This window comes from Phaethon aethereus (assembly GCF_964289735.1).
Source record: "Phaethon aethereus genome assembly, chromosome: 16".
NCBI lineage: Eukaryota > Metazoa > Chordata > Aves > Phaethontiformes > Phaethontidae > Phaethon > Phaethon aethereus.
In genome coordinates, this window is record NC_138592.1 from 3,868,186 (window position 1) to 3,894,987 (window position 26,802).

A 26,802-nucleotide genomic window follows, 5' to 3' on the forward strand; every position below is an offset into this window, starting at 1 on the left:
CGGCAGGAGACCCTGCTCCTCCGCGCGGGACGCAGCCGGCCCCCAGCGAGAGCCGAGGCAGGGGCCGGGCCGGGCCGCGAAGAGCCGAGGAGTCCGCGGCGGAACCCGCCCCGTCCCACCGGTACCTGCCGCCGCCGCCGCCGCCGCCGCCCGCAGGCCCTGTGCCGCTCCGCTCTTCCTGCCCCGCGCGCCGGAAACCCGCCCGCTGCGGGGCGGGGCAGGGCGGCAGCGGGCGCCCCCGCGGCCCCGCGCGGTTGGGCGGCTCGGCTGTCAGTCAGGGGCGGCGGCCCGAGGCGGCCTGCTGTGTCACGGCGGCGGAAGATGGCGGCGCCCCCGCCCCGCCCGCCAAGCAGAGGCCGGAGCCCGGCTCTTCTCCAAAACCACCTTTATTCCCGTTTACAGCTTTACAGTGTCACAGTTGTGTCCCCAGACCTGTACAGACCAGGGTCGTCCACAGAGAGGGGGAGCGACGGCTATTACATATTACAAAAATAAACGCATTTCACTGAAGCGTCTCTCCTGCAAGCGCGGGACACGGTGCTGCTTGGGGCACGAAGGGGCTGTGCGGGGCAGGCTGGAAGGAACCCTACCCAGGCTCACAGCAGGTGTCAGGCGGGTTACCTTTACAGAATTTCAGTATTGCTTCATGGTGCAGGTGACCCAAATCTCGGGTGTTTCCAAGGAGCGAGAGCTGCGGCACGTCACCAGCCCCCGCAGCGTGCGGTGCGGGGCCCAGCAGATGCTTCCATTCCCAACAGCAGCCTCCTCCCACCGCCATTCTGCTGCTGAGCCTTGATGATGTTTTTTAAAGCGTTTTTTGACAAGAAAATATGCACTGAGAAATTATTTTTAATTAGGAAACAGGAATAAATACTGCTAATTAGTTCTGTTTTTTCTGGTTAATTTAGGGTACATGCTTCCTGTCCTCATTAATCTGGGTATCAATAATTGTATAAATGCCTGGTGTCTGAAAAACCTGCTCCCAACTTTGAGGCAATGTCATATTGAAAGACAATTACAGCAACTAGAAACTTAATTTTTCACATCCACTACATTGTTAGTAAAAGGCCACTCGCTCCCCTGCTCCAGCTAAGGCTCGGCCTCTCCGCCATCACGCTGGCGTGAGGCCCCCACCGCAGCCCGTTCTCTCCCCTGACGCCTCGCAGGTTTCCCACACGACTTCCACACCGCATGTCCCTCACTATCGCCGCTCTCGGCACCCGCCGCCATCACCCCACGCTTAGAGCCGGCGTACTGCCGGAGCAGGCTGCTAAGGAACCACGTCCACCCAGGGTGGGGAAAAAGGCTCCACGGCAGGGCAGAGGCTTTCCAAGCTCGGATTTAAATCACTTTCGTCTAATAAGCATCATGGTGAAATCAAAAAGTACAGGACCGGAGCTGGCTGAACAAGCCAGAGTCATCTCCAGCCACCCTCTTGCCCTACCCGACAGCTGCCCTGCTACGAGCGCCGCACTTACAGAAGTCTCTCTGTCACCATCTAGAGGCCCAAAGGGCATTGAGTATTTATTATAATTTCTTTCTAGATGGTTTCTCTACATAGCTCTATTAACATATACTAACACAGTTATCTTATATACAGTGTTTAATCAATTTATAAAAGTGACATTCTTTCAAAAGGTGCAAAGTTATTAATATTTTGACACGTAAACTACTGAGGCGAGATCTGCATCGAAAATAAAACTTTTTCACTTTCAGAGCAATCGAAATGCGGCATTAGGCATCCCATGGCTAGCCAAGCATAGGCCCGTCGGCAGTGAGGGGGAAGTGTTTTGTAAGTTGTCAATGAAGAACAATAAATTAGAAAAAAAAACCCCACAGATTTGGAACGAAGATGAAATTTTAGTAAAAACTTTACACTAAAGGAAGGGGAGAAGGGGGTAGAGACATAACTAATGAAGCGTTCTTACATTTGAAATCTTCCCAGTTTCTTTTTAAATCCCATGAAGATTCTATACTGAAGTTTGGATTAAACACGTTGTTACAATTTTTTCATGCTTTCACATAATGAAAAGGGTTTAGGTCTTTGAATTTAAGTCATAACTTAAGACCAGAGGGATGCTAATCTGTACACTTCTTAGAGTATTTCTTTAGCAGTTACTCTACAGTTTTTCCATTCAGGCAATTTATATGTATTGCTTTAAAAACACTACTCCAGCATTAAACACTATTTAGTTTAAGCAAGTTTTAAACTCCCATGAGATGTTAAACTGGCTTAATACATGACTCCTTTCAATCCTCACCTAACAAAGGGTTTCCTACGCTGCTTGCAGCAAGTTTGGAAAGAGGGTTACAGTGCCTGGCAGTTCAATTTTTTCATAAAAAGTATTTTTATGCTGTCCCATATGGCTCAGCATTGTCTTTTAAAAAAAGTCAAGTGTCTATGCACTTACTAGGAACAAATACAACCCTCCCGTGTGCACCATGTTACCAAGTCTAGCTTGAGAGCCTTGCAATCAGCACAGAATAAAGGTGCCACAAGCACATTTCAGACTAGGCCCTTATTTATTGCCTTGAAATTTTGCAGCTTCTCTTACTTTCCCAAATGAAGACGACAACTAAATCTCCCAAAAATGTAAAGTTAATCCAATCATTAGATGCATGATTTGATACAAAAATGTTTCTCCATAAGTATGTTAATTTTCTCTTGCTTTTTAATCCTGCAGCTGGGAGAGAAGCACTTCAAAAACCTACTCTTTGGATGAAACCACAGATGTATTTAGACATCAGACAATTTCTGAATTACTGTAAACCTAACAGCAGTGTAGCTGCTCTCCATTTTTGCCTGGTTACTCAATTAAAAACTTTCATAAAAGCAGCAGCAGCATTAGGATTAGTTTTAGTTACTGGACCTAATTTTTCAAGCTTCTCTTCCCCCTACCCCCGAAGTTTACCACTTGAAAGAAAATGAATGCGTCAATTCAGTAATTGATTACTTCCAGTCTTATATGGCTTCGATGGTTTGGACCAATAAAAATGCCATTCTTGACAGCACGTGCTCACAGAAAACTTGTCATAGGTATAACTCTGCCAAAGCTTTAAACTGATTCTGCTTTTACACAACATACAAAACAGACATGACCTAGTAATGAAAAACATGCAAACCAAAACTTTCCCAAAATAAGAACCTGTGTGGCTACACATACCAAAGTGCTTCCAAATAAAAGTTTAGTCTAGAAGCATACATAGTGCCAAAGCTGCCAAAGGTAGTGCAGAAGATTTAAGCCTGCAAGTGGTAGCAAGCAGTATATTTTACATTGTAACCACCTCTACATTCCTACAATTGCTTCCAAAGCTTCTCGTATTTTAAGAACAGCATTTGACTTCAGAAAAAAGCACACTTTTTAATGCACCCTTCCCTTCTCCTAAGGTATGCTTTATGTAATTTTATCACAGGTATACAGTTTAATGCTCACAGTGTCCAAAAGTTGTGAAGACTCTGTAACAGACAATGATAACTTGAGAAGCTCAGGTTGTTTTTTGCTTCCCCAAGTCTCTGAATTATTGAATCCTATTGAGAGAGGGGGGCCAGGAGCTCCAGGCCCCACGTAGTGCTACATACCGTATGGAAGTTCACATGCATCTCTCCACGGGAGTATCGACAGTACTAGATTTCATCCTGTTGGTACCATATTAGCTTTTCGTTCCTGCTCTGAGTTCCAAAAACTTCAGATTCTTCACTATTGTACTAAGTAACAAGGATATTATCTCTATCTTATTTAAGTTATGTAGTTTTCAAGGATGTTATGTGCTCTACCAGATACAGCGTATCTTCCTGACAAAGAAACTAGGGGGGGGGGGGGAAATGAAGAACCAAAGGTCCCTTTGAAAACTAGTGAAAACATGATGATTTCAGGTGCAGCTTTATGGAAAGAATGCAACAGTATTTAAATATTTGGCAATCTGACCTTAGTGATAATTAAATCCTTGATTGTTGACAGATAGAATTTTTGTTAAAATTTACTTAAAAAAAAGCTGGTTTTTGCTATCAACAAAACCAGAGTAACTGGCTTGGAATGAAATCTAGTAACTAGATGTCCAGATGAGATGAGCAATTGGCTCCATAATTTCAGTATATGTCTGGACAGTCTGAGAAATTTCTATCAAAATAGCCACCTGAGTACAGCCAATCTGAAGTCCCAGTGTACGGGTTAGTGCCTTGATGAAACCATCTGAAAAGGAAGAAAAAGAGAATAAAAAGAAACAAACAATAAAAGGAAAAAGCAAGCAGAGCAAACAGTTATTAACAGGAGAAAAGAACAACTTTGCTTCTTTCACAAACATTTTAAAAAGACAGTGGTAGTTCTTATCAGAAAAAAAAAATTCTCCGGAAATATTCTGAACATGAAAAATAAGGCATTAAGCTTCATACACAATTATCACCACACCTTATAAAGCATCCTTTTTTAATTTTTTTTTTTTACATAAAGTTAAGGAGGAGTATGAAATGGATTTTGAAATTGCTGTCCCATTACAAATAAAAGTAACATTGATACTTTAGAATATACATTGATTATATACTAATTTTTACTTTAAAATAATGCCAAATTGGTTACAAACCCTTTTTGTAAACTTGTCCAAATAGGAAACAGTTTTCTCCTGTGGAGCTGTACTTCACAGAGAACATTAACAGATGCTCACTTTTTAGCCATGTTGACTGAAAACAACTGTATGTTCTCTGGAAGAGATTTTCCAGGGCATTTACTGGAATTAGTCTGTACCCGCTCCTCCAGGCTTTGGGAAGAGAATGCTTTTTCTTCTAAATTTCATGAAATCATGGGAACATCCCAAAGTTCTTGTGTTTGAAGGAAGCACCTGCAGTAACTGGCTGCAAGCACACACCTGACTGCATAGCATTGGCATCTGTGAAAAGCAACCCAGCAGGAGCAGGAGCCAAATCACGCATTACTCTGTGATGCGTTCTATGACTGAGAAATCATTTGAATACGCAATCAAGAAAGTCATTTCTGAAGTATCCAAGCCAAGAAGTCCTAAGAGTATTAAAATATGAAGTCTTAGAGGGCCACAACATCCTACTGAACTGCCAAAAACCGGACAGGAATTGGTGAAACTTAACATTTTATTAGTTCTTACAAAAATATGACCTCTGTAGGTTTTAAAAAACAAAACCTAAAAAAATTCAGGATTACCACAGTAGTTAATTATGACCGGTTTCAGCATTTATTATTAGATAATTTCTCCAGGACAAAGTTATCAGCAATTTTGGCTTCCAGCTACATTATTTACGTTGACCCAGCAAATGCTTTAAGTGACACTACAAATTGTGCTGTCATGCAGGAAATAAAATACATACTGCCTTGAATAAAAACTCTTCAAGCAGTATACCAAACCATTCCGAGGATTAAACAAATGCCCACTTTCCTTCCCCCTTACCGTGTCTGCCACTCCACTTCATCTTTTGCACGCTCCTTGCGAGCAGCTCTTTGTTTCTCTTCTAGTCGCTCTTTTTCTTTGCTAGCCACATCTAACAAAGATTTCAAGAGGAACTGGTTACTTAGCAAAATAGAAAAAAAAATGCAGAAAACACAGAAAAGACTGCAGAGAAATGAAATACAGTTTATTTAAGCAAGAGAAAGCATATGCTGTACACAATCTCACTGAACAATGAAAATCTCAGGCAACAAAAACCTAAAACTGTCTTTTCTGAAAAGTTGCTACTAAAAACAGAGTTGAAACTGAAATTTTGGTGTTTTATCTATCAGAAACACCACACTGAGACAGCAGGAAAGAACTTAGATTAAGCATAACTATTCTATGATTTTTATCCGCCCCCCCCCCCCATTTGACCATGTGTTTTTTCTGACAAATGCCAGAGCAACAGAGCATGTCTGTTCACCACATGTCTTTCCAAAGAGACTCCAGAGCAAGAGAGCATGTCTGCCAGTTCCCCCCACGTTAGCAAACATGCAAATACACCGTAACATAGGATAGCAAGTTTTGGGATCCACCTTGAACGCATTTGCTCTCCCAGATTTTCTGGGAGAAAACAGACATCACACACTGTTCAAAAGCATGTTAATTAACACAGGATGAGAAAGAGTTAAGGCTGCTCTGGGAATAAGACACTGAAGACAGTGTTCCTCTATCAGCCAACCTCCCTTCAGTCATCCCTCTCAAAACAAACATGAAAATATTTCCTCCAGCACACACATACCCATGTTTCCGTTTTCCATATTTCTGATATCTGGGCGTAGCCGACAGTCAGTAGGAGCTAATATTGCTTCCATGCCTTTTTCTAGCTCATTGAGACTTACAGCAAAACTGGTGAAATTGTACATCTTAAAAGCAAATTAAAGATAACATCCAAGTTATTTCGGCGGAGTGGCACTGGGTTCCCTAAACCAAATGGCTGCAACAAAACTTCCAAGAGAAATTAGAGTCAAACCTTCTCCCAACTGGCTACCCTGAAAGCAAGGTTAGGTTCATACAAAACTAGATTTGTTGTTGGAGAGGAAGGACAAGGAAGGGCAGAAGGGGACGGAAATCAGAACTGTCGTTTTTTAAACAGTCTTTGCTTCAGAGGATCGAGATAGATTTTCCTCCGTATCTGATATTTAACATAATGATTTTTATGGGGGGGAAACAACACCCACACCTAAAAGACCAAAAAGTCTTGCTGAAACTATTAAAGTTAATATCCAACTGCCCAGTTACTGCATTTTTTGGAAGCCTGTCTTCTAAGACCAGGGTCAGCAGAAGGGAACATGTATCCATATGCACTCCAAGTGCAAAGATCTCACAGAGAGGTTAACCTAAGGCACCAGACTCACACTGAAGCAGCTGCAGTCAGAGCGTGCATTCTTTCTACCAACTTCGAAAAGGAGTGATGTTTTCAGCACAGGAACAAAGCAGAGAGCTTGCTGTAGTATAATTTTACTGCCGCAGCAAGAACTGCCAGAGCCCGTCAATAAGCGTGCTAAGGACAGACACTTCAACAAGGTTTCCCTTGAACATTACTCATGTTCCCTTGGACAAGTCACTAGCGATAGCAATACACAGACTGATTGAAATAGTTACCTGTGATGAGTTTGGTGGCCTACAATTTATTCTCCAAAGCAATTTACTGCCTGGTATGAACTGCACCGTGTCTTGAACCTCTGGCATATCATCAGCCTCATCATTTTCAGATTTAATAACATCTTCACTCTGAAACAGAGATAACATTTGACAGGGGAACAAAGGGAAATTGGACAGTTTCATCTAGAGTTCTACAGTGACTGCTGAAGAACCTGTTCAAAATTGAGATATTAAACACTCTCCTGGACTTCTGCCTCACCCCTCATGTTTGCTTTTCCTCACTCTGTTTACTGTTCCTCTCATTTTTGTCTTAATGCTTTGCTTCTGATATCTCTGAATAGTCTCCCACCACCTATGCACAACTTGAATGTCTGTTTAAAAAAACTAATAGTAGTAAATTCATGTCTTTCAGAAACCTTTTCTCTAGCTTCCCTTCTATCCCGTACCATAGCTTAATTTCACCTAACATGACTATTACTTCTTCAGGTTGAAATGAGCCAAAACTGCAATTTAAACCAGCTCCCACAATGGCATAAGAAAGATAAATAGGGCATGCCTGCTTTTGGATACTGCTTCATCATTTGCAAAAGATTTGAATGTGCTATTAAAAAACAGATAGGCCCTTGTTTCAGTCTGATTTCCTATATCTAGATTCTAGTAACTATTATCACTGCAAATTTTCTCACTATGAAGACCGTGTACTTAAGTTTATAAATACAGTGTCTTTCCTTCCAAGTCCTTTTGTTAATCAGCTGCAGCAGATGCACTGCTGTAATACATATATAAAATCAAATGCAGTGTTCTTCAAGAGGCTGCTCTCAGAATCTGAGAGAATCTGACTGTTGTAGGACACATTCCACATTGTGGAATATCAGAGGATTTTACCATGAGAAACCATTTACAACCACAACCACCAGAGGGAAGTTTGAGGCAGTAACATCCCAGAATGATAGTATCACAGTTTTCCTCCCTCCCCTCACTCCCACCCCCTTTCTATTTTCTTTCTGCCCCCTCTGACATGGCTCATTTATTTTATTCAGAAATACCCTATTAAGTTAAACAGGGCCTGTTTTATACACTAGAAAACAGCTCCATATGGCTAAGAGTCTAATTTCAATCATTTGGTTTGAGTATTCATTGCTTAAAAAGGCTCTTTTAGGCTACTTTCCATGTCAACATCTGGTTTACTCTTAGACAGTTCTCCATCTAAATATAGATTCAACAGGAAGGAAGGAAGGAGAGAGTTGATTTTCATAAGATGAACAGAACATTATTATTTTAAAAAGTCAAAATATAAGCCTGTACCACGACAGAATCTAGAGCCAAACGCAAGGCCTGTTGCTGCTCTAGATTCTTTTGATGTCTTTTTAATACTGTTTAGTAGAAGTTTGAGCCTCTTAACGTTAAAAAGTTAAACAGAAGCTAATCACTCTTCTGTTTGCCATTTTCAATGAGCAACCAGGAAAGGAAAATATCAGGATACACAATAGTCAGAGTATGATATACTGGATATCAGGAAACCCAACAGTCCTCTACCGTACCATACAACACTTTGCATTTTCTGTATAACACCGAGGCTTTGGTGTTAACTTACCTGACATTGCTTACATGTAATGAACAAACTCAGCATGTTTCCAGACCCCTTTGTTGTCAAGGTTGTCTACATCAGCCTTAAATTCTGAAAGGCTGCATCACCAAAAAGCATAACTAACTTAAAAAACATGTAATTTTTTTTTAAGGCCCAAATCCTAGTACTTTTACATCTGGAGTTGTCAGTAGAGCCACTTTCCTCATTCAAGGACTGGACAACATCAGCTTGGGGGTTGATATTTGATGACTTCTCTTTGACAAATCTCTAGCAAACACCATTTCTATGAGCTCTCTTCAATATCAGCAGCTCACACTGAAGTTTACGCAAGTTAAAAGTGCAACGCCTTCTCATGGGACTAACACTGCCCATCTCTGACCCTCACCAAAAGACAGACTGTTTTAACCCTCCATTCACCACCTGGCCATTTCTGTAAAGATGTTTTCCTTTCATTTCTCATATTTCAGTATCTTTTCTCCCCAAAGAATCCTTAACCTTACCGGCTTCAATTTCTTCTGCTCACCACCTCTCTTTTCATTCTTTTTGTAAGTCTCATACGTAGTGGGATCAGTGCACCATAAGCATTCTGTCCACTTGCCATAGATCACACAGAGTTTCTTTCTGCTGCAGAGAAAGCAAAGGATACTTAGCTTTTGCTTCTTATAAAGCCTTCTAAGCCAAGTCATGCAGATTCTGATCTATATTAAATACCCAGCTTCCTACTTTGTTGTATTTCATGTTTCTTTGCAGATTTCTTAGAAGCCAGACATTTGATAATGCAAAGAAAAAAAGCTTCAGCTTATTCCAGTCTTTCTGGCATTTAGTCCTGCAGAACATATCCTCATGACTTAGCCGTATGCTTTTGCCACTGTTAAAATGAGCGTGGGTGCAATAAAGCCAATAGCTTACAATATAGAGACTCAGAGTCAGGAAACAGGTTTGGGTTTGATTTTCCAATAACCATATTCTCATTATTTTAAACTGAAGACTGGAATTGTGACTGTACAACAGTGAAATCAGTTGCGACTACTCTGCATTTTCCCTGGATACCTTTATTTCCAAAGACTGGAAAGAGTTTTTCTAATAATGGTTAAAACCATCATCCTAGAATCAAGGGGTTTAATACTGACACAGAGAACAGAAATGGGTTACAATCTGCATTGCTAGCAACTTTGCAGTCACATCAGTTGTGGTGACTATGCCAGCAAAAGAAATGCCACAGTGCTCAGAAATGAGGAAGCCAAGAGGCTTTTATCACTCACTTTTTGTCCTGAATGTATCCCTCTACTCGGTGAAGCTCTTTCCCAAACAGTCCACATGGTTTAAAATTAAGGACACATTTATCTCCAGTACTGTAGAGGAAATAAGTACATGCTTAAAGCAGCAAGCCCCTAAATACATTAGTAAGTTTACTGTTTACCTTATTTAGCTCTTTTTATATAGTTACAGTTAGCTGGGGGGTAGTTATATCACAATTTTTCTTCAACTTTGGTTTATTATCTGATCATTAAAAAAGGCACACAAATTTCAAAATTCCACAAAAAGGACAAAAAAAGAAATCAATGTGCACATGAAGACATCAGCCTGTGAAAGCCAACTGAACACGACCATACTTCTGAGTTTCATGTACATCTAAAATTTATCAAAAGTACTAGGAAGAAAACAGCATGCAGTCTCTTGCATACTAGTTAACCCACACTATTAACACACTGCATTTCAGATTAATACCTTTTCACAGCTTATTGTAATGAGAAATAACTTTTACAAATTATCTATGCAGGAGAATCTAGTCCAGTGCATTCAAAAGTTACCTCCAAGTTGCATATCAAAAATTCTGAACTAAACATTTTGCAAACAGAAACCAGCATTATATTTCAGCATCTCCCCTGCACTGAGATGTACATATATGTAAAGAATCTCTCCCAGTGGGGTAGCAGGCCAAGTTTCTGTGTCAAGCACAAAGCATACAGAGACCATCCCGGGTCTTTTGTACAAATACAGGAGACAGGGTTGTAGGTTTGATGCTATGAGAAGTATCAAAACTGCAGCCCTGCTGGATTAAAGCTCCCATTTATTGACAGAAAAACATGTGCAGAAGTAATAGTTTTCATAAAATTCTCTCCCTCATCATTACAGGAGATCATTTATTTTATATAAGGTAAAAAGCTTTTACATAGGCAGTTGGCAGAACAATTTACATGCTCTAAGTTCCCATTATCCTACACTGCAGTCATTTTTCTGTGCTGTACCCTTAATTTAAGATGTCCTCTATTATCAAAAGAGTGCAAAACCACAATCAACATGATGGAGGTCCACTGCAAGCCTCCAACAATTATTCCATTTAATGGTACTGGAGTTAAATTTAATTTCTGTTCTCTATTAGCAAGGCTGAATTTCAATGGGTAACTCACAAACATAAAACCTTTGTATCCCATAAGCCATCTAGCCCTGTGCCTTTTCATATATATTACTATGATACTAAGCTCAGTCCAATGAATAGCTTGCATTTGTCAGAAAGGGAAAGAAAAAAAAGACCAGACTTTGGACCTACAAAACTGCTATCTGCTTTGTAACAAAAGTGACCATGCACCAGTCCCTAGAAGCCAATCCACAGTTTCATGATTACCTGTGATTTACAATTTCTACCGTTCCGTATTGTTCTAACCACAGTTTACCGATAATTACATTATGTACACAACAGGTTGGATTTGTCCATGTGTAAGCTTCATTATGTCTGTAAAGAAAAAGACAAAAATAAATAATTTTCTTGAGCTTGAGACGGAATGTAAGCCTGTTTTCAATTCTGTTCGTGGTAGGGCAAAATATTTAGCACTCCTGTGAACAGCCAGCAGTTAACTTCAAAACAGAAAAGAAACAGACTTTTCTTTATAAGCCAAAAATGTGTTGTATCTAAACATTAGTGCAAGTTAATGAAGTGATATCCCCTTTATTTTATTTCCTTCTCACAGAGTTGAAATAATAAGTTTTACAGTTGCTGTGCTTTTGATTACAAATTCTAGCCCAACATAAACAGCAGTCCAGGAATTCATCCTTTCTATTTGCTCTTTTAAAGTTTTATGTGATAAAACATAATACCCATGAGAACTGGACTGACAGACTAACACCTAGTAGTGTCCGCTATTCAACTATGGCAGCAGCGTTGCAAGCTTCTTCCTAAAGCTCTTTCTCATAAACCTCTGTCATAACCTAGAAAGTACCTTTTTGTGATAAAAAAGCACTGAACATAAATATTTGAGTCTTCTAGCAGAGAGAACTAGTCACTACCAGTTCTGACAAAGGTTTGATATGAAGACAGTCCGCCCTGAGGGTTGGTCAGACTAACCCACTTAAACAATTTTTCATTTTACAAACAGTGGGTGGTAAAGGCTTTTGAACTTGAAGAGAGTGACACGAGTCAGCAAACTGCTTAAGTGGTTTCCACAGATATGCCACAAGTTTCCACATCAGTGTACGAGGCCTGCTCCAGTGTCACTGAAGGCAATTTTGGGGGGTATGCGTGGTTTTGGGGTTTTTTTGGTTGGTTGTTTAACATCAGTGGGACACAATAGCGCTATATTCAAGCTTTATAAACATGACATTTGCAATTCCAATTTATTACTCAATTCCATCCTTTTTCCTAAAGATTTACTGAGAAGAAGGAAAAGTCCTAGAACTGAAGAATTTTTCACTTAGTTTCATTTTGTTTTTAATGCTTTGTAAAAAGCTTTACAAAGATGAGTTAACAGATTCTAAGTCTTTAAAAGATGTTATTCTAACAGTGGCCAAAATGTTCAACAACACGATTCCTCTTATCACTAGCTCAGCGAAGTCAAAGCCATCTATTCTCACTCATCTTTCCACGCTGGTAAAAGAAATGCTAAAGTTACCTGGCTGGCAATCAAACCATCTTAGGAAAGCTTGCAAACTCTACTTTAATACAAAAAATACAGAAACAAGCAGTGTCCTCTTTGTAGCAAAGGCCTTGTACTTCTAATTCCAGTAAGTATGGAGGGAACACTCCTATTTAATGTTTCTAAACAGACTGTCATTTTCCAGTACCGAGAAAAAACAGACCATTGAAGTCTGACTATTTTCCACAGCAAATTGTCTTCAAGCATACTTTAGAACAATTACTACTCTTCAAGTGGGGAAAAAAAAAATACCAAAATCCATCCCAGCAGCCTTAGCGCACATTTTTATTCACGAACTACTTGACACCAAAAGCTGTACAGCATGAAATAAAACACAAGACACTCATGGCCAGTGCTGATAAATTGAAACACTTGCTAGTGCTGGAGAAGTGAAGAAGTGTGTTTTCTAGTGCATGTTTTGAAAACATAGTCATGGTTAACATAAATGCAGTACTTGACACTGACTTGCAGTTTTGCTCCCTAAATAGTTACTTGTTCACTCAGGCCCTGAGCACATCTCGGACTACTCAAACCACCAGAATGGTATGAATCACAACACTGAGAGGCTCAAAATGTTATTTCAACTTCTGCTGCTAACTGGAAGCAATTATTTAAAATAAATGCTTTAATAGTTTATACTCCAGTTTAAATCTGTGCCCTGCAATTTGATTAGCAAGAATCGCAACCAAGTGTCTAGAAACTTCACAAGACGACATTTCAAAATAACCTCAAAGCTAGGGCTGAGGAAAACTTTTATAAAAGCACCTTTAAGCCTTCACTTGCAGAATACTTTTTCTGCAACTATTATCTACTGCATGTTTGTGTCGAACTTGGGAAAGCTCAAGAGTCTTTGTGCCACCAAGGCACAAACCAGCTTACGGAAAGTCACATAATTTACGAGAGACACATGCAATTAGAGACAAGCCTAGGAGTAATCTGGAGAGGCATTCCTGATTTTTAGGAAGGTGATCATACACAGGAAGTGTTAAACAGGTGACAAGGCAATCCTGAGAAGTTTCTCACGTCCCCTTATCATATAGAACAGCTATTCCAGAGACTGCTCTTCCCACACAAACATACGCAGATGAACAATCAAAACCAACAATAGTATTTAAAAGCAAGATGAGCTTGAATAGCCTGGTAATAGAATTTTATCTCTCTATTTAAATTTTACATGCCTTCACAGAACTACCTTTCACTACCATTCAATTTTTAAGAAATGCTAATTTTCATAGTGGAAAAACTGGGTCAAATTGCTACAGATATACAAGCATGGCATAAGAAAATAACAGAGCCCTGCAATTAAGAAGCAAAAATTAACTTGTAAATAAACTCTTACAACTCTTTCAGCAAGAGGTTTTTAGATAACCACCTATGAAAAGCCAATAGGATGATTATCACCTATCTTTTTTATTCAAGTAAATGTTAAGGAGATCAACATAAAAAAAAATGGTATTTACTTCTCATACTTACTTCAGAAGCTCCAGAGTAATTGTTCCCCGAGGCTCCGCTTCTATACTCTTTCCCCAGAATTTTAGTTTGGGATAGATTGATCCATGAAAAATAAAGTCCTTATTGAGGCCTTCAGAATAAAATGCACTAATAGGTGGGTGGTGGCTGACTTGCTCAGATATAAACCTAAATCCTAAATCCTCCCTAGCAACAACAAAAGAAAAGCATTAAACAGTGATTTTTTTTTTAAACATTACAAGAGAAAAGAGTTACTTGATACTTTAAAAAAGTTTGAAAGATTTTTAGATTAAACCAAAGGTGAGACTTTTCCTTTTCTAGTCCCGTGACACTTTTACAATTAATGAAATGAAAGAAATTGTACTCTGAACACCTTCTTTTCATACCCAAAAATCAACCCACATTCAAACACCTAAATGACTTTCTATGCAGAAAGGCATCTGAAGAAGTTCCACTGAAATAATTCTTGAAAATACTGAAACTCTACAGGCAGCAGCAGAAGGTCTAACTGAAAATTCTTTTCTCTACTGCAGGCATATCACCCAGTTTGCTTAAATAAACAGAAGTCCTTCAAACTTATTCCTTTATCTGACATGATCAGCAAAACACTATTTAAATTAATTAATAGTCTCTGGTCAGGAAATGCCTTTGGAGGAAGAACACAGACCATTTTTTCTCTGAATAATTCAAAAAATACTCTGCCTAAACCTAGAAATAAAATCATTAGCTTTTATAACAGCTTCTCAAAGATTTTGATAGTTTGAGGAAAAGAATTTTAGCTATCCTTAGAAATATTTTAGCAGGGGTTTTTTTATTTCACTGAATAAACAACCAAACTAGTATAGGAGTCTGCTAACTCAAGAACACAAATAGCCCAGCTCCCAATTTAAAGTAATTATTACCTGGTTAATTCATAGGTTTCTCCTAACAGTGGGTTAAATGGTTTGCCAGTTCTCTCCCACTGAGAAGCTACAGCAGAAACTGCAAAAGCAGCTACAGCCTACAAAAAAGTTAAGAACATGTTGTTATGAGAACAGTATATTAAAACTCTAAGCTTAATATATTTGTTGCACATTACGGTATTTCATTATTCTTCCAAAAATAAAGCTCTATATATTGCTTCAGGCCAAAACATTTGTAAGTTGTTCGATAAGTGATATAGAAGTGGGAAAATATAACCAGTTAATAAGAATCTAATTTCCAAAAATTATTATTTTCTGTAGTAAATTTTGTCAGGTTACACTCGCTCCACGCTTCTCTACCTACCTCTGAGAAGGCAGCCTGGGTCTTTTTATATCTATTTTTCCCCTATTTTGACTGTCCCCCACACTCAGCTCATTGGGAACAGAGTCTTGCTTTTCCTTGTGTCAGGCAAACACAATTTCTAACACAGATTAGATTTCTTGAATCATACCAGCAGGTACAAATGACACTTAGAAGCTCCTGCAGGCTGTTAAGTAGGGGTATGTACTACACAAACACAGAATACAAGATACACATTCCAGTTTCACTTAATTAAAAACAGAGCTATGAGCAATACCAGTACAACCTAATGTACACAGCCCTGGTTTTACCATATTCAGTGTCTTGTCATGAGACCAGTCAGGTACTATATTCTACTCCCAACAACCACCAGTTTTGGAGAAGACAGTGGTAAAGCTTGTCTCTGTCACAACGATTTTTTACCCGGTAGCTTAAAAATCATGGAGCCACTCAAGAAATCAATTTAGGGTGACTTAAAGCAAAGATCTCATCTTCACAACACATAAAACCACAAAAAGAGTCACAGTTAAAGTCATCCTGAAAAGGGTTGAGGTCCTTGAGCATCATTAGTCATGGCACTCTCCTGCACTAGACTTTTCGCTCAAACTCTGTGCACAGTATCAAGTGTGAAAGTGTCACAATTATTTGATACAAGAAACTTGTCTAGACAGACAAATATTGGCATTCTTATGATAGCCGCAGAGAAAGAAATACACTCAAGTGAGGAATTGTCATAAAATGAAAGATTTTGTGAGAGGAAAAAACTTCTTCTGAACTAACCAGAAGGTGGTAGCTGTTACTTACCTGCATTCTTTCCAGGGGGTCTGCATGACTACAAGCCTTATTAATGAGGTATATATGTTCCATATATTCTGTTATCCGCTGAAGGAAACTCAATGGCTCGTTGAAGACAATAGGCATCGTAATCTTAGACAGCTCCTAGGTAACAAAAGGATAAGTTAATTTCTTAGACACACCACTAAGGTAACAACTGACAACAACAAGAATTTTGAAAATAAGTTGTGGGTTAGTTTATTCATTAGTTTATTCAAAAGACATTTGGCAAGCCTACAGTACACCTCTAAGTGCTACAGCTGAAAGGGGCAGAAGTGCTGTAGAACCCTACTAGCAATCTGAAAGAATAAACAGCTTCAAAAATTGATCCAGATAACCTAGTAAATTCAAGAAAAATGTTACCTTCTTTCTGTGGTCTACATAAAACAGAAGAGGTTAAAATTTCCATAGATAGCAGCAATAATGCACCAACCAGCTCATTACTGATATTTAAGTACCACGCATTCCTTTGAAATCCTCACATACCTATTTGCATAAAATCTAACTATTTTACTGAAGTAACCACAAATTATTTTTTGAAAAGAACAGTTATCTAAAGAATAGGATTTGAATTGCTCTAACAAATTTTAGTGGCTTTATTTAAGCAACCTGTTATTTGCATCAGAATGTTTCTCATTTCACCTGTGGATACAAGACAGACATGACGTTCACGCAGGGATTTCCAATTCCCCAGGTTGTCTTCTACATACAAGCAAATTGGGCTATTTAATTAAAAAGTTGCACTCATGACTCAGCACTAAAGCATCATTTAAGTGCTTAAAACTTAGTGGAAAAGAGAAAGCTACCAGATTAAGTTAATGCAACATTTTCCTCACATTGTCACAGGCGGTAAGGAGAAAATAAAAGTTACCCCTAACTGACTTAAATGGCTTTGGTCCCAGCAAAGCATTCTAGTAGATAGGTCACACATCCTAACAACAGGAGTTTTGACAGTACAGCTGTATCTCTTAGATGACATAAAATTAAGGTAGCAGAAGGGCTCACTGACTTGTTTGTTGCATTCACAAAGGCCTGTACCCGCAGACCTAGACTAGATATGAATGTAATTGCTTAACGCTTCTAAAAAGCGGCTGTGGCAGCAATGCCCTTCAGTGTAGAACATCGTTTTCATTCCTAATAAGAATGAAGTAATCAAACACATAATTGTATTCTTAAAGAATTAAAAGAAAACAGCAATGATGGCCAAAAACAATACAAGCATCAGGGTCCTTTAACACCACAGTCCAATATAAAGGTTTATGTTTCCGAGTCCAAGAATAAGTCTTGTGATGCAATTACATCATACCATTAATACCCTAAGCCTACACTGGGCTCTCTGAGAAACACTAACAGATCCCAAACTTTTCTAGCCCTTCAATCAGATGAAAGCAATTTTTTTGGGTGCAAACTGCTTGAAGTATGGAGGGAAAAACAAACCCAAAACACAAACACACCAAAATAAAGCCCTAAATCATATTTTGGTAAGTGAAGAATAAAAAAAGCAGAGAAGAGAGCAGTATGTTAATCAAGCCATATTTGACCATATTTTTAATGGATTTAGTCTAGTTCTTATAGGACAGCATTAGAAATGCCAATCCACATGCTCCAACAGCTAAATCAAGTAAGGAAATAGTACCGTTAGTAAATCAGTGTTGAGATTCAGTCTTGCAGTTTAAAATTATGTTCCCTACAGAAAAAAAAAAATGCAAAATGCGCCAGGTATTATTCTGTGTCTTAGGGTTTAAGCAATAAAATTAATCAGTTCAACTTAGGAGACCTAACATCAGCATGTTTCATCCAAGCTAACTTACCAGTCCAATGCATTTTTTTAATATGCTCCACACACTAAAATCACTTCTAGAAAACATTGGGGCAGGTAATGAAGTCCTGTAATTGGAAAAAAAACAACTGTCATTATCAGCCCCTTATACAACAAGACACGTTCATTTGTAGGTATTGAAGTAATTTAGAAAGGAAGCAAAGGATTAACCTAGAGTTGACATAGGAAGCAGATAAGTGAAACTACTATTGTCATTTCTCTGAAACTGAAAAGACATGTCCCAAAAGATAATGAGCCAGCATGTACTCACTTCTCATTTACTATGTAGTACTATGTGTTTACCTGTGTCTCTTAATTCCATTTTCTTGAATCTCTGTCTCTCCATTGTGCTTTCCAGTCCTATTGCTTTGGTGTGGATCTAGGTCAAGCATTTCTGCAACTTTATGATTTGCTTCTGAAAAGTCTCCTGAAGAATTGTCAGAATCAAAGCCTGTATAAAAACCACAAGGCAATAGTTTTCTTAGGAACCTTATTATGCCACAGAGTGCCACTTGCATTTTGTACCTCTCACAGCATAAGTACACTTATACCAGGTTATTTTATTTTAAAGAATATCAGAACAAAAACCCTTTATTAAGTGACCCAATTTCCAAGAGTATTTAGAGCCACATATTGCATTAGAATCAAGAAGTCTCAACTAATTGTTCACACTGCTGAATATAAACCCAATTTAGAATCTTACAAGTTCTTCAGTAGCTCCTAATCAGATTAGTTGTATTGTCTCTTCTTCAGAGCTGCAGTGTGATTACAGTAATTTTGTTCAGCTATGTAGTTTTCCTCAAAGAAAGAATTTTTCCTTAAAAAAAATTTTGGCTTAGCCTACTTATACTGCTAGCAGACAAAGAGCAAAAAGGAAAAAAAAAAAAAAAGATAAAATGGCCATTTCACAATCCAGCAGCAAACATCCAGACTACTATAGCACCAGAAATGTAGGATATCTAACTTCTTTTTGCCATCCATGTGTGCAAACCATATAACACTTCCCTAATGGTTACAGCAAGAACCTGTGGATACCAAGATGAATCATTCCCTAAGCTCTACAAGTGACCCAAAGTGTGACCTACAGTAAGCAGCTCCATTTCCTATGACCCAATTCCATCCACTTGGGTAGACAACTACTGGAAACACCATTGTAAGTAAATGCCAGCACACCAAATAAACAACATGCTTTCAACAGCTTTAACCATCAAAAAAAGTTAAACCAACAGGAATCTACATGAACACAAGCTTCTGTAATCATGCAGCCTTAAGTACAAGTTGGGCTAAAGCAACAATCCAAGATTTTAGTCTAATGATTTTATTTAAGTCATACTACTTCCCCATACCCACTTAGAATAACAACAATTTATTTTTGCATATGCCTTTAAACAAAAAAAAAAAGTAAAAAACATTTTATGGATGCAGACACATACACTCGGTCACTATCAACAGCAAAGGCCTCTTGTCATTGCTGCTACACAGACTGACTGCAGAAACAAAACAACTGTTAACAACAAATCAGGAGCAGTTGCAGCATCAATACAGATCACCCTAAAACGATGCATTAATATAATCCCCCTTCACAATTGTCACAGTATCACAATAGAAAGCAATGCTCATCACTGAGTGTAAAAAAACACACTTTTGTTGAAAAGAATTCAAAGAGCATTAAGTCCTTTCTGAGTGCCACAGGGGTGAATTCTTCATCAAAAACCACAAGAAGGCTTTAGTTTTCAGCTTCCAATTTAAGAGTCAGAATCCAAAGGCAACACGAAAACATGCGTAATTGCTGGCATAAAATAGTTGCTTTAAGTACACTAACATCGTTTTTGTATTCCTTTCATTACAGCTATCACAACCTGGGCAACCGCTTGCCTATGTGCTGCCAGTTACCATCACACTCAGCTACAGCCTAGCCCAAAGTCCAGCTGTGGGTACAGAAAGGTTCCGAAATTGTACAAGGCGTGTAAACACTCTAATGGAATAAACAAATCAGCTTTGACAAAGATTAAACAGAGTAAAGTGTTGTTATCCTCTGTCATAAACTTTTTAAAAATAGAGATTATCTATCATAAGTAGTACTTCAACTTTTCTTTCTGTTAACATCTCCAATAGGGTGCTTTTACTTTATTAGAGCAATTCATACAATGCACACATTCAGAAACAAAAAGCTGCATTTTTTTCCAAGGATCAAGACCATGACCATAACATTCAAAACCGCACAAGGAAGTACCACTGATATGATCTTATTTGGTAAACAGCAGGTGTAATGGGTGATGTCATGTATTAGACTCTCCCCTACATTTTGAAGTCACAAGCATGTAATTATACAGCAATAACCACACCTTAGCAGTCTTAGTACTTAATTGGAAAGTATGATAGTCATATATATATATATATTCAGGTCATTAAAATGAAGATTACCCTGAAACACCTGTCTTAAAATTAAACATATTTTGTTGTGGCTTGACTGAAGGTAGGCATGTATTTTTTTTTTTTTTTTTAAATGGCATTTCTAACCATGTATTAGCTTTTTTTGGAACCTGTTCAGTACAAGGAGATGGAAAAAGGCAAGTCCTGTAGGGCATAATGAAATAACTTCTATTAGTTTGACTGATGAAGTTGAAAAAACAGATGAGCTTTCTGGTATACGTGCCCTCACCCAGAAAGCTGATCAAGCACATATAACATAAGGAAAAGCATCACATTTTAATGGGCACTTCAACGAGATAAACACACCTAAATGTAAAAGTAAAGCTTCATAACAGGAATAGTCACCTGGCTTATAGGGGAATAGTTATGAAAAGTGTTACTGGAATTACAGTCCATACATTCTACCTGAAACCTTACAAATCCTATCAAATGTTCATTGTTTTTATCCACACTAGTCTTTCTGTTTCTCCATGATGCAGAATTGTTTTGTCCTGTTCCTGTACAACACAATGGGAATTTAGATTCAGGTATATATATTATTTATGGACAACAATGTATCATTGTTAAGTAAATAAATGCCAATTCAAACAAGTGTTTTGCATACAAACAACAAAAATTAAATCCCTGCTCCAGAAAAATAAGATATATCAGAAGTGTAAAGTCTGCTTTATTAGAGTGCATCTCCACCTAATTACTTTAAGAAACAAAACAAAAAACAGTTGGGTACACAGCTAGATAATCACTAGACTTTCAACTACAGTTTCATCCTTAGGTATCAGCTAGCTTGTCCACTACAAGCCCATTGAGAAAGTTTTAAAAGCTATTTCTCAATAAAATTCTAAGTATTATAGTTTTGTGAAGAACTATCCAGAGAATGTTCTTTACAGAGGAAGTACTGATCTGGAATAAAAACAGTTTACTGAAATGATTTATTGTAGTTTTTCTAAGTTACAAAAAGAGTCTTATTCCAGCTGCCATTAAAAACTTGAACTTGCAAAACTGAGTAGATAAATTTTACTTGCAGGACAGTTTTTATAGTGAAAAGCTACTGGGAGTGAGGTTAAAAATGAAGATTTAAAAGGGAGGTAGGGGACCACACAGAAATAAATTGTCAAAAATTAACTTAATCAAAAGTACCAACTTACTTGTGTTAAAGGTGAAACAAAAGCTTTTAAAAAGTCTTAAACTTTCAAAGTCAAATACTTAAGTTGGGTGCCAACATTAATCTATTTCAATAACTTAAAGAAAAGTGACTTGCCAGTAACTCTAGTTTTCTTAGCCTTCTTCTTCCACATCCTGCAAGTGAAACAAGTCCCCTCAGACTATGCTATACATCCCCCCAGGAGGGAGCAGAGAGGCACACTGTTCTGAGTCATGTATGATGACAAAAGACCGCCCCGTCATACATTCAGCAACTTCCTTAATCACTAATTAAGCCTTGTCACTCAAGACAGAAAGGGAATCACAACAGCATCGTACTGAGAAGCTTCAGACCTAAAGAGGGCATAAAGAATAGGGACAAATACGCTGGAAGTGTGCATAGCAAGTGAAGTGAGAGGTAATTTTTTTCTAGAAATTACCACTCCCCACATTTCAAAACAAGTCCATTTTCACACACGTAGCTGTATCGCGCTGGTCCGATAGGAAGCAGCCTGGCCTTTCACAAGCTCTGCAACACTTAAACGTTATGGCAGAATCCGCTGATTCAGTTTGATCCAGATATGTATGAACATATATACATTTGGCAGGAGGTATCTGTCTCGCTTCCCCTTCCCCAAGTGAAAGCAATAGTTTTCAGTGAACAGCCAAGCAATAGGAAACAGAAGGGCAACATCCTCACAACTAGACCAGGCTGGATTAATCTCATGGGCACAGAACAGGAGATTTCCATGGAACTGTAGGGTAATATTTAAAAAGGCAAAACTACACTATCCATGTTTGTCAAAAATAAATTAGCCTGGTAACTAGCCAAGCATTTTCCTGTTCTGTGGCAATCCTTTCACAAAACACTTTGGCAAATAGGTATCTGACAGAATTCATGAAGGATACAGTTCTGACAGAGCAGAACCTGACGGCACAAAGTCTTTAACAAGTCTGAAATGAGATTAATAAACCAAGGTGACATGGGCTAGAGGCGAGGGATCAAAGCTATATGCCCCTCATCTCACATAAAATTTCAAAGAATCTGAAATTCATCAAAGGATTGACCACTTCACCCGATCCAGTCTCAGAGAAGACTACCTCCTGTATTTGAGAAAAAGCAGATGCTGTGCTGTCAAGAACTAACTGACACCACAGGTAACATTCCCAAGAGATTCCCAAGGGGAGTACTCATGCATGAAGTAAGGATGTCAAGTGTTCAACTAATCAGCAGTGCTAATAGCCTCTGAACGCAAAGAAACTTCTCTCCATGGAAACTCTTCACCAGTCACTAACTCGATTCATCACCTATATAGCACAATCCTTCCTGCACATTTACAGGTGTAATCATCATCCAGTCAGGGTCAAACCATCTGCCAGGAGGATGATTCTCAACCACAGAGCATGCAATTCTATCACATGAGCATGTCTCTTGGATGTGACGGGGACAGTGTCCAGAAGCAGGAAAGTTCTCAAGCAAAGAGATGAAATCCACAACAAAAAACAGGGGTCTCTTTAGGATAGGTTCACATTCTAGAAGTAGAAGTCATCAATGAATAACTACAGAAGAGTTGTGGCTTCCTCAAGGAGTGAACTTAAAAGAGACAGCATACCTGTTGGGCTGCTGCTGAGACTGCTGCAGAATTTGAAAGCATAACTTCCCACAGAGTTTAAGTGCTCTATGAAGCCTGGTTTGCTACTTACTGGACACAAATCACAGTATCCAGTTACTAAAAATCAGTGAACTTGTTGGGAACACACTGCAGCTCCTTCTGGGGAAACCAGGGCTCAGGACTGTGGGGGAGCAAGAGGAGAAGAGCATGGTGTACACAGTTTTCATCTCAACATGGAGCTAAGACACAGCTGGAGATGTGCTTGTTCCTGGTAACCATGTCCCAATCCTAGAATTAGAGCTGAACAAGCACATGTCTGAAGGTGGCTTCTGCCCATCTACTGATCTGACCTAAAGGAAGGAGACTATCCACGGGAAGGACAGACTGAGGAGTCTGCCAAGGACATTTCATTTTTTTATCAGAATTTGTAACCCCAAATCCTGAAGTTTTCACTGTGGAACCTGAAAGCTCACCTTGGCTCAGAGAACACCTCAGTTCTGAACTTAATCTCCTGGGAGTACTGGGTCTACATCTATCATGTCCAGGCCATCCAAAAACTAAGAGATAGGCAGGCACAATCAGGGCCCATTGGAACCTAAAAAATTCAGTAAAGCACCGTCTGAAAGATATACAGTCCATGGTAACAGGAGCAAAGAGTTGCTACAGGCAAATGGAACATGAATGCAGAAAGACCTATTTACAGTTGTTCTTAGCATCACATTTATGTATGACTTGGACAAGACAGTTACAAAGAACTAGGTCTAGACTTCACTAGGTTTGTGGAAGTAACCCATCGAACTGTCAGCAGCTTCTAAAGCATCTAGCTGGAAAAATAGATTGAGCACCGATCTTTAAAAACAGTCCAGAGGGAGGAAGAATCTGAAACAAACTATTCCAAACCTAGCACTCCTGTTTAACCAAGTACCTGTGGGGCATCATCCAGGGCAGCATATATAAGGGGAAAAAGCACAACCTCATTTAGTTCCCGGAGTGGCTGCTGCAGACCAGACACCCTCCATCAGAAGAGGGCCATGCTGAGACCCTATCAAGACACTGGATCTTCTTTTGCTTAAAAACTTCTCACCTGCCATCACATTCCTCTCTGTGGAAGAATAAAATTAGGACAGAACAAGGAGCACTCTCAGAACTGATGCACAACATCCCACTTCTGCGCAGAGCCAGCCAAGACTGCAAGGTACAAAAACATCTCATGCACAATAGCTCAGAAGTCATTACTACCTTGAGCACTTGTAAGGACAATCAATCTTTTGAGGTTGAGGAAAGGGGAAAACGAAGAGGAAGGGGGAGAAAACCAGACTGTTCAAACACGGATGACTCAAACACTGGGGGCTGTGTATTTCTGCAGCAAGTAACAAAGGAATGCATCAACATCAAAGCTGTACGACACAGACCTCATACTTAGAGGCACATTTCTGTTCACCATTTTCAGTGGAAAAAAAAAATCTAGTTCATTTATGGCCACAATCCTGACCTCTTGGAATTGAAAGATTACTAAGGACATACAGGAAAAATCCATTGTGTTTTCAAGATTTTTATGGTACAAACGATTTGATTTTACAGACGAATTTGGAGGACTAGCTCATATCACTCCTAGTGATATGGATGACATGAATGCAATCCATATTTCCTCCTCTCCTCTGTGACATAATTGTGACAAATCCTATACAACTGCTGTCAGTCACATTGCTTCACCCAGCCCCCTCTGTTTACTCCTCATATGAATTTCCAACCAACCACGTCTAAGTCTAGCTTACCCACTTGTATCTACCATGCTGCTTCTGCTTCCCATTATTTTTTTTAATTCCTGTAATTCTGCATTAAGTACTCTACATTCACCATTGCCAGTATTTCTCATTTCACCTCTATTACAGGATTTCGGAAGAGACATTTAAGTGGAAAACTTTAAAATTGTTTGAGATCTTCAAAAGGATTTTTTTTTTTTTAATTAAAATACTTTAAGCATTTTATTTCACCACTGAAACCATGTAAGGCTCTTCTAAATAACCATTCATCCTTATTAGTTCAAAGAAAAGTACTATTTGATGCACTGCTGAAGTGTGAAGTGATTCGTGTTTGCTTTTGTAGAAAAGACTTTTGGCTCACTATCTTGAAAGCACATTTTTACAGTAATTTGTTTCTGACTAGAAAAACATTTTCTACTTCAACTCTTCAGGATAAGTATTCCATTAAAATAAATAAAATAACAATAAAAATAATCCATGGAAGATATTTCACCTTTCAAAGGGTGTTAAAAGCATTATTTCTCAAGCTGTTATTAAATTACCTGCATTTTACAGAAAACCAAAGCAAGACTTTGCCACTAAAGGACAGTTATAGTGATAAAATGATAGCCAGCATTAAGCTTTAATAAAAAAAGAAAACAACTCATTTCCAAGTCTGAACCTGAATTATAATTCTTCCTTTCTTCTTTTCAGAAGATAGCACTACAAGTTTTACCAACAGTGTTTTACTTTATTTATTTCTTAACAGCAATATATTGCTAGCCCCTCACCATACACACAATACAGTTTATAGTGGGGTTTGGGTTTTTCCCCCTTTTTGGCACTGTGCCCATCACTCACCCGTAACGGCATCATAAAACTCTTCTTCACTATTCATCCTTCAGTGTGAAATCTCTGTGCAGCCAATCCAGCTTCCTCTAATGCATCGTTGAACTTGATTTAGAGATTAAGTATCTGTGTGCTGTTGAAGTCTTCTTTTGCAAATACTCAGCTGCTTTAGAGGATCTATTTGACAAGACAGGGAAACAAAATTAGCAACTTGCACATTTCTTATGTGCACAACCATGCACACTTGACAAATACCAATTTTCCTATTTCTTCCCATGGCAAGAGATGGATTCTTGCATTCATAAACAAAGAGCCGCCTTTGACACCAAAGTCATTCTGAAAATGAATACTACCTACCACAAGACCAGCTGATGTGCTATGCCACACTCCTCTCTATATAAATACATCATATACATTACTGTAAAATATATCTTATTTACTGCAAGTTAAATTTCAGGCAAGTACAGCTAGAAGGAGCAGAGAACTGAAGGGAGAAAAAGACAGCTGGCAAAATGAAAATTCTCCTCTTCAGCACGAGGATAAGCCTTCCTGCATCCTTAACCAAGAAAGCTGGGATCAGGAAAGAGAACCTTAAATCTCACAGTTGCATAAAAATGTTGGGCCTCATTGTACACCATGCAATCAGCATCTAGTGACCATTAGAGAAGTTCTGTCTCTTGAAGAGACAACTGGAGATTTTTCCCTCTAGAGGGAGAATGTAAATAAACAACAAACTTTTTCTCAGTAAAGTCAAGCACACTGCAGATAACTTCCAGATTTATGAAGCATTCCAGCACTACTTTATGGATAGACTAAATTAGATTTTTTCCAGATGGTTGGCAATGGCGTAACATAAACATTTTTACTTCACCCAATTTTAGTCAAAAGAAGAATAATAAGAAAATTTAGTTTGCACTCTTACAAATGTTCCTCAGGGACCAATGATGAGCCAAGTACACAATGATAAATGACAGCATGGCAATGCTATCAATATCTCCTCCAAAACAACCTCAATCTGTCAGTCTCAATTTTTTATGATCCTTGAAGATCCCGCTGCTTTTGTGATAGTAGGTTTTGCAGAGTA

The 26,802-nt window shown here is 38.7% G+C and overlaps 1 protein-coding gene across 3 annotated transcripts; it reads right to left on the reverse strand.

Annotated features, from left to right (window-relative positions):
- Window positions 1-3,716: 3,716 nt before the first annotated feature.
- On the reverse strand, window positions 3,717-25,767 carry OSBPL2 (oxysterol binding protein like 2; the record flags this gene model as incomplete). Of its 3 annotated transcripts, none has more annotated exons than XM_082007415.1 (13): window positions 3,717-4,190; window positions 5,413-5,503; window positions 6,194-6,317; window positions 7,057-7,185; window positions 9,145-9,268; window positions 9,907-9,996; window positions 11,271-11,378; window positions 14,029-14,211; window positions 14,928-15,025; window positions 16,093-16,227; window positions 17,934-18,009; window positions 18,245-18,356; window positions 25,731-25,767. In XM_082007415.1, the coding sequence occupies 13 exons, from the start codon at window positions 25,765-25,767 to the stop codon at window positions 4,088-4,090; spliced, it is 1,410 nt and encodes a 469-aa protein (XP_081863541.1). In that variant the 3' UTR covers window positions 3,717-4,087. The 3 variants fall into 3 exon arrangements, with proteins under 3 accessions (XP_081863541.1, XP_081863540.1, XP_081863539.1); XM_082007414.1 differs by having other exon boundaries at window positions 18,245-18,392; XM_082007413.1 differs by lacking the exon at window positions 25,731-25,767 and having other exon boundaries at window positions 18,245-19,784.
- Between the last annotated feature and the right edge of the window lie 1,035 nt (window positions 25,768-26,802).